The 13,677-nt window shown below is 39.5% G+C and overlaps 1 protein-coding gene across 1 annotated transcript in view; it reads right to left on the bottom strand.

Annotated features, from left to right (window-relative positions):
* Positions 1 to 6: 6 nt before the first annotated feature.
* Positions 7 to 13,677, bottom strand: part of LOC126384780 (carnitine O-acetyltransferase-like) — a 26,454-nt gene continuing 12,783 nt past the window's right edge. Inside the window, exons 7-14 of the mRNA XM_050036070.1 lie at positions 11,106 to 11,284; positions 10,325 to 10,425; positions 8,001 to 8,123; positions 6,747 to 6,869; positions 6,201 to 6,336; positions 5,940 to 6,002; positions 3,454 to 3,591; positions 7 to 2,218 (exon numbers count right to left, since the gene is read on the bottom strand). Coding sequence (XP_049892027.1) covers positions 2,000 to 2,218; positions 3,454 to 3,591; positions 5,940 to 6,002; positions 6,201 to 6,336; positions 6,747 to 6,869; positions 8,001 to 8,123; positions 10,325 to 10,425; positions 11,106 to 11,284 — 1,082 coding nt within the window. The 3' untranslated portion in view covers positions 7 to 1,999. The remainder of the gene's footprint in view (positions 2,219 to 3,453; positions 3,592 to 5,939; positions 6,003 to 6,200; positions 6,337 to 6,746; positions 6,870 to 8,000; positions 8,124 to 10,324; positions 10,426 to 11,105; positions 11,285 to 13,677) is intronic.

The following is a 13,677-nucleotide window of genomic DNA, read 5'->3' as shown; positions in this document are numbered from 1 at the left end:
CAGCTTCATTAAAAGCATAGCTGCAGATTAACACAACAATAGATGTAAAAACACACAGAAACAATACATCTGTGATCAGTTCCCTAATTTAATTTTAACAGTTTTCTAAATTATTTTCCTCTTTTCCAATTTCTCGTTATATTTCATGGAAGTGATCAATGTAAGTGCACTTGTCCTTTAAACTTAATAAAAAATAAAAGCTAACAAAATAAAAGACACCTGGTACATTCGTTACAGCTGTATCAGTTTATAGAACAGTTTTGAACAGTTAGAACAAGAGGCTGCACTGCAACGTGCAAATCACTCCTTCTCGTGGCTGCCTGCGCTTTCCCTGTCCTTGTGGCTGCAACTTGCGCTGTCTTCTCTTCTTCAAACTACAACACCCATAATTCATGGAGGAACTGCTGCAGCCAATGTGCAGCTGGGAAGGTTGTCACAGTGCTGAAAAGCAATGCAGTCTTAAAGATCGGTGGATCAGTGTGCTGTTGCCAATGTGCAATGGGAAGCTGAACAGGATGCAGTTTTCTGTCTTTACCTTCTTGGATTATGGACAACAACACTCATGGTGGAGTCTTTATGTTATGCATTCTAAAGGCTTTGGACATGCACTTTAGTTTAATCTCATTTGCATGTTACCTCCATCCTGAATTTTGAGTTTGTTTTTTTTTCTTCTTCTTTTAGACATGTAGGTTCTAACATTGTTGGTTGCAATTTTTCCTCTCCAGATACTGTCCTTCTTCACAGATTGCTTTTGGCACATTTTATTTTTATTTATTTATTTATTTATTTCCTCCTCTTGCATCAAAATTACAGTATTTTTATTTAGGGCTCTTACCAAGAGAGACATTTAACAGTCCAGGGACATGATTAAATAAGTCAGTAAGTCAGTATAGCAAATTAATTAAGAACTTGTATTAGCAATAAATTAATCTTTTTAATCTGTCTTCCATCCTATCCTATGTCCCCATCAACAGTCACAATCACAACAGCCATCACGTTTACCTTATAAAAGTTATTTCTGTGAAATGAACTGTTTTTGTGTACTTATAGTGCGCTTATAGCCAGTGATGGACAAAATACACAACTCTATTACTTGAGTCAAATCATGGAACTCATACTGCTGATAAGGCATTAGAAAATAATTGGAAGCACCTAGTTCCATCTGTCTAATAATGTAAAATGAGACAGATAAATCATTTTAAGATAAATTATTTTATCTGTTTCAGCACTATGGCCTCACAGCAAGAGGGGACCTGGTTCGATCCCAAGAGGGAACCCTTCTGTGCAGAGTTTGCATGTTCTCCCCCGTGTAAGCGTGGGTTTTCTCCGGGTATTCCGGCTTCCTCCCACAATCCAAAGACATGCAGGTTGGGGATAGGTTAATTGGTGACTCTAAATTGGCCATAGGTGTGAATGTGAGTGTGAATGGCTGTCTGTCTCTATGTGATAGGCTCCAGCCCAGTAAGCGGTTACGGAAATTAATGAATGAATGTCCCATAATGTCTGATAGTCCAAAACTAAAATTTTAGTCCCAAACCATCTCTTCAATTAAAACAAAACATACATTTTATTATAGTCTTTATTATCAAAGATAGTTTTTTAGCTTGTCAACGTCTTGTCTAACTCAGGGAAAACAAGGATAGTGATGAACATTCTTTGTCATAGATTCTGCTAACTAAATTAACGCTGATTTATATACAATACATGTAAGAAAATAAAGCAATGTTAATTCCATTCTTAATTCGTCTTGAGTTTTTCTCTTAGAATATATCTTAAAAAAACAAACAAACGTACAAATAAAAAAAATGAAAAATGAAAAAAAAAAAAAAAAAAAAAAACATTAAGAGTACCGGATTGATAAGCAGTACTGGTAAGAGCAGTGGTACCATTAAAATCTTAACAATACCCATCCGTAGGCAACATCATGGTTATGACAAGACTTCAGGAAGATGCTGCTCCAAGTAGATGGTAGGCTGCTTATTAGTGCTTTGAACCTGGATTAGCTTGTTGAAGTATTTTCCAGCAGAATCTTCAAGTCCAACAGTGCATTCTCCACAGCTCGGGCTAGTTGTGATGCATTTTTTTCTTCACAGGTGCTGGGAGATTTAAAAGTGGCTACCGTAAACTCAATTTGATTGTCCGTAAAAGTGTACAGCACATCGTATTGTTCAGGTACCTCAGGGCCAAAACATGGCAAACATCCAGACTTTTTGGAAATCTGGTGAACAAAGAAAGAAATGAAAAGTGAAAAGTTGTTGGTTAATGTTGTAGCACAGAGAACTTGTTTTGTGAAATATAGGGAATCTTCCAATAGTCAAGTCACTAATCAAGCATTTTCAACAACAATTTTCACGACATATTATATATGTAGGCGGCACGGTGCTGTAGTGGTTAGCACTGTCACCTCACAGCAAGAGGGTTCCTGGTTCAAACCCAGGAGGGAGCCCTTCTGTACGGAGTTTGCATGTTGTCAGGGGCCATGGGTTTTTTACGGGTACTCCGGCTTCCTCCCACAGTCCAAAGACATGCAGGTTGGGGTTAGGTTAAATGGTAACTCTAAATTGTCTGTAGGTGAGAATGTGAGTGTGAATGGTTGTCTGTCTCTATGTGTTAGCCCTGTGACAGTCTGGCCACCTGTCCAGGGTGTACCCCAACTCTCACCCAATGTCAGCTGGGATAGGCTCTAGGGGTCTGTGTGTACTTGTCTCTTATTTGCATTTTTGTATACTTATTCTAAAAGTTCAAAAAACAGTACATGAATAAAATCATATTGTATTTAAAGTGCCTTCAATGCTTAACCTCAACCTCAGTTGAAAACTGAAATGATTTTTATTCTACAACCAACATTTGAACTCTTGTTAATGCTTATAAACCAAGTAACACAAAAACTGTTTACCCTACACATACTTTATATACTTTTACCAATTACAGCACACATCAACTGACTATCCAACTGCTTTCATCGACATCTTCGGTCTTTCATCCACACTAAGGAAAACAATTTTTTTCTTCCCAAAAAACACAGCTTTTTGAAACTACCTCAAGAAGGGACGAATCTCAAATTACTGACATGGTGTTTTAATTTAGATCACTGTAATGTGCAAAACAATGAAATAAGCCTTCCCAGTGAGGACAGGGACTGTGTAAGGGTAGTAAAGTTAATAAGACAGCCCCTCTCCTTTAACTTACTCTGTGATCTCTCATTTTAAGAACCGTATTTTAATTGAGCAAGCATAACACCATGAGATAAGTGGTAGGACTTGGGCACAAAGACTATGTGGGTGACTCCACCTGCTATTTTGGGCAAAAGGGCTGGATGAATTCATATATTGGAGCACACTAAGACAAATATTAGAGGATTTAACCAGTTCGTTGCGAAGTATAATGTAATGGGCTATCTTTAGTTGCAAAATTGTGGTATTTTCATTTTTATGTCACAGTTTCAGTACTTACATAACTTGAACCGAGTTTGCAGTCAAAGAATTTATCATAGGAGGTGTCTGTGAAGATGTCAGGCATGGGGATCTTCTCTTTTAAAGCCTGCTTCTGTAGACCGTAGAGGTGGCAGTAAATGTCCTGGCCTTTAAATGCCTGTTAGAAAGGAAACAATATAATTTGTTTATACAGTCGATCACCACATGTAATATTAAAGGTACCCTGGGAAGTTTTCTTGTAAACAAAGTTTGTTTTTAGGTCAGGGTTTTTTTTCTTCACATAAGCTCTTTGTGTGCCCTCGAGGTATGACACATGTTAAATGCATTTCCTCTGTTCATAAAAGTTTGTTTTTTCATCAGAGTTTGGAAACTGCACTGTGTACAATCTCATCATCCTTGTGCACAAGAATGAAAAACATGGTTACCCACATGTACAACATTGCTCCATAGCACTAATAGTGGTGGAGAACTTCAAAGGATACCTTTGAGCTCCACAAGGAGAAACTAACTAGGACACTGAAACTAGGGCTGCCCCCTGAATGTCAAAGATGCCAATCATCAGTCTGAAATCCCTCAATCGACCCCTTCCTTTTTGTGTATGTGTGGGCAAGGGGACATTTTGGTCCCCAGAAATAGCGAGGTCAAATCTTTACACTATGTTAAGTTGTCCCGTCTACTCAGTGAAGATGTCTGCGACGGGTCCACACAGCTGTGGACCTAGAGGTAGGTCTGAGAGAGGCTTTGCCTGGTGAGGCTCTGAGATAATGTTATCTTTTCCCATTTGCTTAGAAGTGGTCAATTTACGGCTCACAGCAACTTAATACTATGCAGTCACTGGCTTTTGTTTTTTAGCTAGTGTCGTCAAAAAATGTTGTTGCATATTTAAGATCAGTTGTTGGCATAGAAAGCAAACATTAGATCAGAGGGATAACTTGGCTTGTTTACTATACTTCGTAAATGTCACCCTGAACATCCCGCTGAACCCAATTTGAAATGAACAAGAAACATATTTGGTAACTGTTATTCCCCATGTATTGTTGTCCATGTATCTATGTATTATTTGTTTCACTCATAGTGACATGTACTGTTAATAGTGCTGAGGAGTAAATACTGTAAATAAACCAATATCTTCCTAAAAAACAGACGCACACACACAAAACTTTTTAAACTTTCATTTTTACATCTTTTTTTCCTTTTTTTTTTTTCATTTTTACAAATATCCATTTTCAGGATTTTTATCTAATCTAATTATTGAACCAATAGCAGAGAAAAGATCTGAAGTGAATATTAAAGGCATAAGTTCTGGAGATCAAATATATAAAACAACACTGTATTTTGATGACATCATCCTCTATAGAACAGATGTAGACTCAACACTGTCATATCAATCACATTATGGAGCTCATTTTGGTACACATTTCTTTCTGTTTCCATCGTGAAAAGTTGTGGATGGTACCAATATAACCATTCCTAACCGTCTCCATTTTTGGTCACCCCTCTGTTGAGGTACCTAGAACACAGATCCGGTACTAAAAGGCGGAGCTAGAACCACTGCAGTCTGTTGATTGGTCAACAGAGGACGGTCACTCTTGCTTAGGACTGATTGTGAAGCTTTTGGTTACTGTTCATACCGTGGCAAGTTTTACATCTACTGTACATCTATTGCTTCCTCTCTCAGAAGCTGTAGTCTGAGAAAAAATAGCAATTCACTGAGGCGACTACCAGCAACTTTTAAGGTGGAATATTTACTGGCAATGTTACTCAATGCATGAGTTGACAACATGAATCCATCGGCACACCTTCAATTTCAATGTAACAACTTTGAACGCTCCATTAGTTTTTACTGTCTTTCTTGGATGACATACACTTTTAGTAATGAATGAATCTTCAAGTGTCTAAAAGTATATATTAATTTGGACCAGATTATGTGAACTGCATAACTCTAATTCTCACTTGGAGAAAAAGCTCCGGCAACACTAAACCTCTCTATTCTCTCTCATTTTGCTCCAAAAATGTTGGCGTGCAACCCTGTTCTGCGGACAATAAATGAGGTGAAGACTTCCATCTGTGTAAGCAGTGATGAGGAATTATGCGATTAAGTGTTGGACAGAACAGTGAGTGACAACAACCTGCATTTAAGAGTATTTGCACTGGAAACGCTTAGTGGATCCAGAGTCTAGGTACCATGTCTGAAGAGTTACTTTTGGTTCTAAGGGTACCATACTGAAAGTGTATCGGGGCTTATGTCGCTTGCTTAAGAGGGTGTAGGATGATGGCCAGCATCGTTGTACCCCCTTCCATTCCGTGTGGTCTGCATGCATTCGGGTAGGCACGTCCTAATTGGTCAGCTACATTTAGGCAAATTTCATTGGGCAAATGCATATTTGTAATTGAAGGAGGGAATACTCATAGTCAGTAGAGTGCTCTATCTGTTCTAATAGAACCAGGGTTACAATATTGCAACCTGAAAATAAGATATTATGTGATGCTGTGAATGGTACTCACCATGTCAGTGTACCATGCATGTTCCTTTATAGCTTTCTCCAATAAATCAGCCTTCTCTGGGTTCTGTGCAAAACAGGAAGAACACAAGAATGTTACAACTTATCACATTTAGGTGGTTAGTGTTTATTAGCTTGATTGCTGTTCAGCAATAGTATGATCTAATGCAACCTAAGGGAGTATCTCTGATGTCAACACATTTTTCATTATTACACTGAGTTACATTATATAAAAGTTGCATAACAAGTTTCCCTGTAAATTTACCTGTATTTTGGGGTCATCAAAGGCTTTGACAAAGGCAGCTGAGGCAGGCGAGTTTGAATTCATCATACTTATACGTCCTAGTTTGAATGCACGCAGGGAGACATATTCCAGTGATGGACAGATCCGCTGGTACATCCTGACAAAAGAGAGAAGAGACCTTTTTTTCAACAAACTCTTTGTGCCAACATGCACAGCCCTGAAACTTGTTGACCACTCAAACAATTACAGGAGCTCTGCAAACACTCTTATTAACTATCCAGTGTTATTTGCTGAAAGCTTTTGTTTAGCCATTGCTCCAGTTTCTGGCTGATGAAAAAATGTAGTCTGTGACATTTTTTGTTTCCAGATCACTAATGCCAACATTTTAAACACAACATGGAAGCTTTTGAAACTGGGTAAATCAAATACTCTTTGTTATTGCCTGAGTATGTTTTTAATTTCTTTAATGCAATTGCAGGTCTTTTGACCCCCTTAGTTTGTAATGTAAAGAGTAAAAAGTCTGCATACAAAGACAATCAATCACCTCATGACTTTTCAGCACCTCACCTGTAGTAGGCCAGCTTTAGTGCCATCTGTATGAAAACATTGGGGCGGATCTTGTGGGCCTTTATGAAGTTTTTCCCAAAGTGGTCAAATTCCGTAAAGCTCAGATCCATGTTTTGGGCCAGTCTGTGGTGGGGAAGGGACACACGCTTTGACAGTGAGACTTTGTTTTGGTAGTCTAACAGATAATTGCACAAGTATTTGACAGCATTATGGCAACTGATAAGTATAAGTTATGTATAATATATATATATATACAATTTACAATTTATTCTGAAAATGTGACACTATACACACTTTCTGCAGCATTAGTTCTGTCCGTATCAGACTGGATTTCCTGTTTCCTCTTTTTTTGGGAAAGGAAACTACTGTATGGCCATTGTTACGTGCCGTAGAGTTTGTGGTGTGTGTGTGGGTGTCTTTGTGTTTGTTTGTTACAAGTGCGTGTCGCAGGTGTGTTCCCTGAATGGTGCCTCGCAGCTGGTGCCAATCAGGTGGAGGATAAAGGAGAGTGGACCGAGGCCGCCGGCTGTCAGTGGACTGCTAGTGCTCCTGGGAACCGTCTCACCACCACGTGTTTTAGTGTACCTCCTCGCAGTGTGTTAGTGTAATACCAGTGTGTAGTGATTTTCCGTTTAGTGTCTAAGATCCGGTGTTTTCTGAGTTGTATTGATTGTGCATTGTCGTCCCTCCTTTTGAGTGGACTGTTTTCAGTTTATAGTTAGTTCTTATCATCCTCAGTTTTTGGAGGATTGTTTTGTGTTCGTGTTTACATTTTTGTTTAGTTAATAAAATATTTGGCTTACGTAAATCCTACCAGCGCTTCATTTTTCCCTCTCCGGTATGTATTGTTTATTTAATTATTACGGTTACTCCTGAACTTCCTAGACAAGTTGGAACGTAACACCATGATTAGCAGCATTTTTTTTCTTCCACACTGCTGTTCCTTACAATGTTAAGCATTTAATAGCCTCTTAGAGCCATTAATGTTTTTTTGAGATTGCCTGCGCCTGTCCCACTGGTCTCCTAGGATTAAGCTTCCCCTGTTGACATAGAAGAGTGTAGGCCTATGTTCTATACACCTCCGGGTGTAGAGAATGTTGCACAAAAAGTTAGTAAAAGCATGCACATCTAAATGATAAAAAAAACTAGGTGCTGGAAAAGAGGTCATACAAAATTACTTCATGTTCCTCTGGGTTTTTATTGTTCTGGTCACTGGGTGTCTCTGTAACTATCCCAACTAAAAGCTGCTCTCACATGTCCATGTGCTGCTTGGCCTCCTCAATGTCCTTCTCGATCTCAGGTGTGAGGTTGAAGTGTAATTTCTGGGGCACAGGTAAAGGCTCCATTGGGGACCGCATCTGCACCTCTGGCTTTTTTCTGTTTCCACACACAAGAGAAAATCAATCAATCAATCAATCAATCAATCAATCAATCAATCAATCACATGAAATCACATAAAATACAATTTAGTAAAATGTAATCTGTCTGATCCATCGATTTGTGGATAAAAAAAGGACTGTAATAGTGATTATAATATTGAGCCGTCTTTGGCTGGGTCTAGGATCCTTGTAGCCAGTGCTGGCCGGGTGTATCCGGTTCCTTCTTCCTGATCTCAGCAGTGAGAAAAGGCAGTTGTCCAGGTGGCTGGGATCTTTAATGATTCTCCTAACTTTATTGTTGCAGCCCCTGGTGTAAACATCCTTTTGGAAGGGTAGAGCAGTGCTTACTGTATGTTTAGATGATTAAACCACTCTTTGCAGTGCCTTGTGGTCCTGTTCAGTGCTGGTTTTGTGCCAGGCAGTGATGTTCCCTGTCAGAACACTCTGGATGGCAAAGGAATAGAAAGATCTAAGGTGAAACAGTCTCTGCCTTTCCTTTCTGACCACTGACTCAGTGTGCAGTGCCCAGGTCAAGCCCTTGCTTATGTGGACACCAAGATACTTGAAGCTGTCCCCCCTTTCCACCAAGTACCCTTTGATACTAAGGGAGGTGTAGCTTCCCTGCTTCTGCCAAAAGGCCACTATCAGCTCCTTAGTCTTGCTGATGTTTAGGAGTAGGTTGTTGTCCTGACACCAGTGGGTCAGGTCCTCTACTTCTTTCAGGTAGGCCTTTTCATTGGTATCTGTTATCAGGTCCACCACAGGTGTGTCGTCAACAAACGTGATGATGGTGTACAAGTCAAAAGTGGATACACAGTGGTGTGTGTGCAGGGAATACAGCAGGAGACCTCAAATGCAGCCCTGGGGTGGATAATGTCCTGTCGACGATACACAAAATCTTCTGAGCAGAAAAACACGGACAAAACTATATATGCGAGAAAGCCAAGAGCCACTGTACTCTCACGCGCCGCCATGTTCTCTCTCCTCAGTTCCTTTGACCGATGGAGAAAGCTCCGGCAAGATCTGGGCCTGAAAAGTGATGCTGATACAGCAGAGTTTTTGTTGAACAGGTAATATTTAGTTTTTATTGTGGATGTTGTGACATAGATAACTGTATGCTGTATGTAACTGTATGTTGCTATGCGGGAGGGTGTGTGTCGTTAGGAGGCTCCGAGGAGAGGGGGACACGAGCTTGGAGGGGAGGGATCATGGAGCACAGAGGGAGTGGTGTGTGTGTGTGTGTGTGTGTATAGTATTTCCCAAAAACAGACCCTCCCATGCTACACTACTCTCTCAGAAAACACACATCCAGCTGGCAACAGTTGAGACAACATGAANGGGTGCTTTTTTCAAATCTTTCTCATTGTCTTTCTAAACGCAGACCATAGCTTTAAGATCAGTTTAAAAAAAATTTTAAATTAATTGGGTGATTAGGAGGAAGCAGATTAAGTGGGGCTCAGAGAGGTCAAATCTGGTCAAGGACCAACAAACCAGGAGAAAGCCCCATCATGATAGACCATGCCTGCCTTATCCAACTATTCTTTCATTGCACTAATTGGAATATATACAGAAGGCCGTATATTCAGTTTGAATTGGATCTTACATGCAGTCACACAGCAAAAATCTCAGCTTTGTGCTGGTGAAGTGACATTTTCCAGATAAACAGTGAGGCTCTTTCCTTGGCTTATGCTGGTTTGGTGTTTTGAATTGTGACTTGTTGTGTTCCACAGTGAGAAGAGAGGCAATACAGCCTGTGCTATTGCCTGACCAGCAGTGTAGTGTTTCTTCTTGTCATTCTTCATCTGTCTTCTGTCATCAGTAGTTAATATTAAGGATAACAAGTCCTTTTTTTTTTCTTGGAATGTGGTCAAAACTTGACATGGAAGGAAATGCATTTAACATGTTAGACCTCAAGGATGCACACAACATGTTCTGGTGAGTAACACTGAATGTGAACAGAAACTTTGTTTACAACAAGACTTTACAGGTCATCTTTCAGTAGCTCTGTACTATAGCAATATAGTATAGCAATATGTGTGATTGAACAAAGACAGGAATCCTTCCACTTTTCCATACCACTGCAGGATGTTGTGATTTTAATGTCTATCTGTAGCCTACACTCTGCCTAATTACTTAACTTTCAACCATTAAAACAAAAAATCTAAACTCCAGAAACTCATTTACTTAGGGTCTACTTACACGCCTGCTACTAAATGGGCAGACACGGACATGTGGACGACACCATCAGCAGCGGCACATGAGAAGTTTGCACCATATGTCCCGTGTTCTCCAATAATTAACTGAAAAAAAAAAAAAAAAGATAAAAACATTATTAGTTACTATTATTACATCCCAACTCCTTGTGAGTTTGTTTGTTCCTGTATGTGTGACTGTGTTGCTGAAAGTTATTCTAATCAGTGGATGTGAAAATGGTGTCTTCTGTTGAGCAGGGAAACGTAGGATGACTAGGTAGTTATGAAGCTAAACAATTCATACTGGTAAGAGTAATAAGTCACACATAAAAACAAATCTGCAACTGTACTACTATGTGGAGTGGAACTGTCAAGCAAATTGCATGTTTAAACAAAAAACAGAATTTCCAGTTCTGCCTTACACTATGGTCCTTGCCATTGCCAAACTTCACTGTTAGTGGATAGAGATAAACATTCCCCATGACTCAGGATATCACCAGCTGTAGTAGACATCACCTTTAAAACCTGCAACAAAACCTGTCTGGTTTTATGCGCCCTCGCTGTTTGGTAAACATCTTTTTAATTTCACCTGATCTGATATTCTCGCATCTGAAAAGGGTGTATGGGAAAAATATTGGATATATTCAAAACAATGTATAAGTAATAAACATGCTGTGAAAATTAGCAATATGGAAAATTCTATGTAATACATATTATGTATTACATAGAATTTTCACTGTTATCCCTGGTCTCAGCCTCAGCGTATTTGGGGGGGTGTATTAAATCACCTGAAGACCCTTGTCAAACCAGCGGTTTCCACTGTTCCACTGGCTGCCTCCTCCATGCAGCATCTGACGAAAAGCTCTGTCACGATACTTGTCATCAGATACTGAGGGCATCGCTCCATCCAAACACACTGTAAAGATGCTGCTTTGGATAGCCAACACTGACTCTTTGTTGGTCTCATCTAAACAGACCAAGGACATGCACACAGAGCAAACAACATTATGTTATAACAACACTGCAACAGTTTAATAAATCAGTCATATTTATTTTCACAATATATACTTACAACTGCTTTACCAGGGAACACTTCATGTGTTATTTACATGTTCCAAGTCATTTAGAATTGTCTTTAAAACTGCTTTGGACTTTGTAAGTTTTTTGTAAGCCAAATAATTTGTATCATCTTTTCCACCTCCACCTTGTTGGGAGATCATAAACAGACACATTGTGTGAAATGATGCTTGAAATGATGCTTGAAAGAATGTTGTTTTCTTAAATGTAAAAATTCCTGGTGTCAAAAATGTACATCTGGAATCACAACAAGTCACCCATTTTTGCAATAAAAAATGTAAAGATGTAATTTGAGCGTGAGATTAAAATGATATCAAACAGATAATCACAAACAAACACAAACAAAGACAAAAGATCCTTGGGAAAATATCAGACAGGCTTCTTTTCATCTCAACAGCCACTGGATGAATGTGTCTGTGTTTGACTTACAATGTGTTGTATGCAGTGGTATTATAAAGACCAGACCAGCAATCAAACTCAAACAATTCTATCCAACTGCTGTCAACCAAACACAGACACATCCATCAAACTGCAGTCAATGATACAAAGACTCGTCCACCATACTGCCATTAACTGAACTCAGACATGTCCATCCAATTACTGTCAGTCAAAATCTGTCAGCCCAACAAAGACACAATCATCAGACTGCTGTGAATGAAACAAAGACATATCCATTCAGTTGCTGTCAATCCAGCTCAGAAAAGTCCATTCAATTTTTGAATTTGACTATCAGTCAAACTTTCTATCTGTCAAACCAATCCAACTGTTGTCAAACAAACAGTTATTGCCCCTCCAGCTTTTGTCAATTAAACAAAGACATGGCCATCACACTGTTGTCAACTGAACTCAGTCATCAAACTGCTGTCAATGACACAAAGACATGTCAATCAATTGCTGTCAATCAAACTCAGACAAGTCTGTCCAACTGCTGTCAGTTCAACTCAGACAAGCCCTTCAATTCCTGTCAGTCAAATTCAGACAAGTCTATCGAACCGTTGTCAAGCTAACAAAGACATGTCCATTCAACTGCTCTCAATTAAACAAAGACTCCTCTATCCAAGCACTGTCAATCACACGGCATGTTCAACTTTTGTTAATCAATTACATGTCCATCCAACTGCTATCAATCAAACAAAGTCCTGCCCATCCAACTGTTGTGAAACAAACACTGTCACGCCCCTCTAGCTGCTGTTCATCAAACACAGAGACATCCATCCAAATGCTGTCAATCAAACAAAGACACTTTCATCCAAATGTTGTCAAACAAACAGTGTCACACCCACACACAGCTGCTTTCAATCATGCTCAGACACGTCCTTCCAAATGCTGTTAAACAGCATGCCCCTCCTGCTGCTGTCAGTTGAAACAAAGACATGTCCATCTAGCTGCTGTCAAAACACAGACTTGCCTCTTACAATGGAAATTATTAATATCATGGAAAGGTAATCAACATAGTTTAGGCCTCTGTACTATGTGCCACAAAGCAGAAAGAATGTCAGGTAACCTTGCATTTTATGTCTTGTCTGGATATCTCAAGCAGAAATGCCTTACATGATGTTTACTCTTTATCAGTATGTAACAAGCTGCAAGTACTTTCTTGAAGTCCAAGAACATGACTAGATAAGATGGACCAAACTGCTCTGTCACCCCCTCTGACAACGCTAGTTAAAGATAATGGGTATCTCACTCTCCTACCTGACCTCAGAAGTTGTCAGTGAGTATAGTATCTGACATCTCCTGTGTTTAGGGCAAGCTCTTTTTTGACTGAGCTCATTCTTGACTGTTTGTTGTGTGTCCATCTGCAGATGCTGAATTAAACTTACAGAAAGACAAGTTTTTGAGTTGATGTGTATTGTTCAATAGAAACTGCCACCGCATCCTTCAAGTGCAGTTAATCAAAAAAGGACATTTCCATTCAACTGCTGTCAATCAAAATTAAAATTAAACAAAGTAACATCCATCCAACTTCTGTCAGTCACAGTCAGACACGTCCCTCCATCTGCTGTCAATCAGACTGAAAGACCTCCATCCAACTGTGATCAATTTAACAAAGATGTGTCCATCCAGTTACTGTCAATCCAACAGAGACACATCCATCAATCAATCAAAGACAGGCCCCTCGAACTGCTGTCAATCAAACACAGACACATCCATTCAACTCAGAGCCTTCAGCTATCAGGCTCCTCTCCTGTGGAATCATCTTCCTGTTATGGTCCGGGAGGCAGACACCGTCTCCACATTTAAGACTAGACTTAAGACTTTCCTCTTTGATAAAGCTTATAG

The sequence above is a fragment of the Epinephelus moara genome, chromosome 23 (genome assembly GCF_006386435.1).
Source record: "Epinephelus moara isolate mb chromosome 23, YSFRI_EMoa_1.0, whole genome shotgun sequence".
Lineage (NCBI taxonomy): Eukaryota > Metazoa > Chordata > Actinopteri > Perciformes > Serranidae > Epinephelus > Epinephelus moara.
Note: the sequence above shows the minus strand (reverse complement) of the source record. Positions and strands in the feature narration are given on the sequence as shown.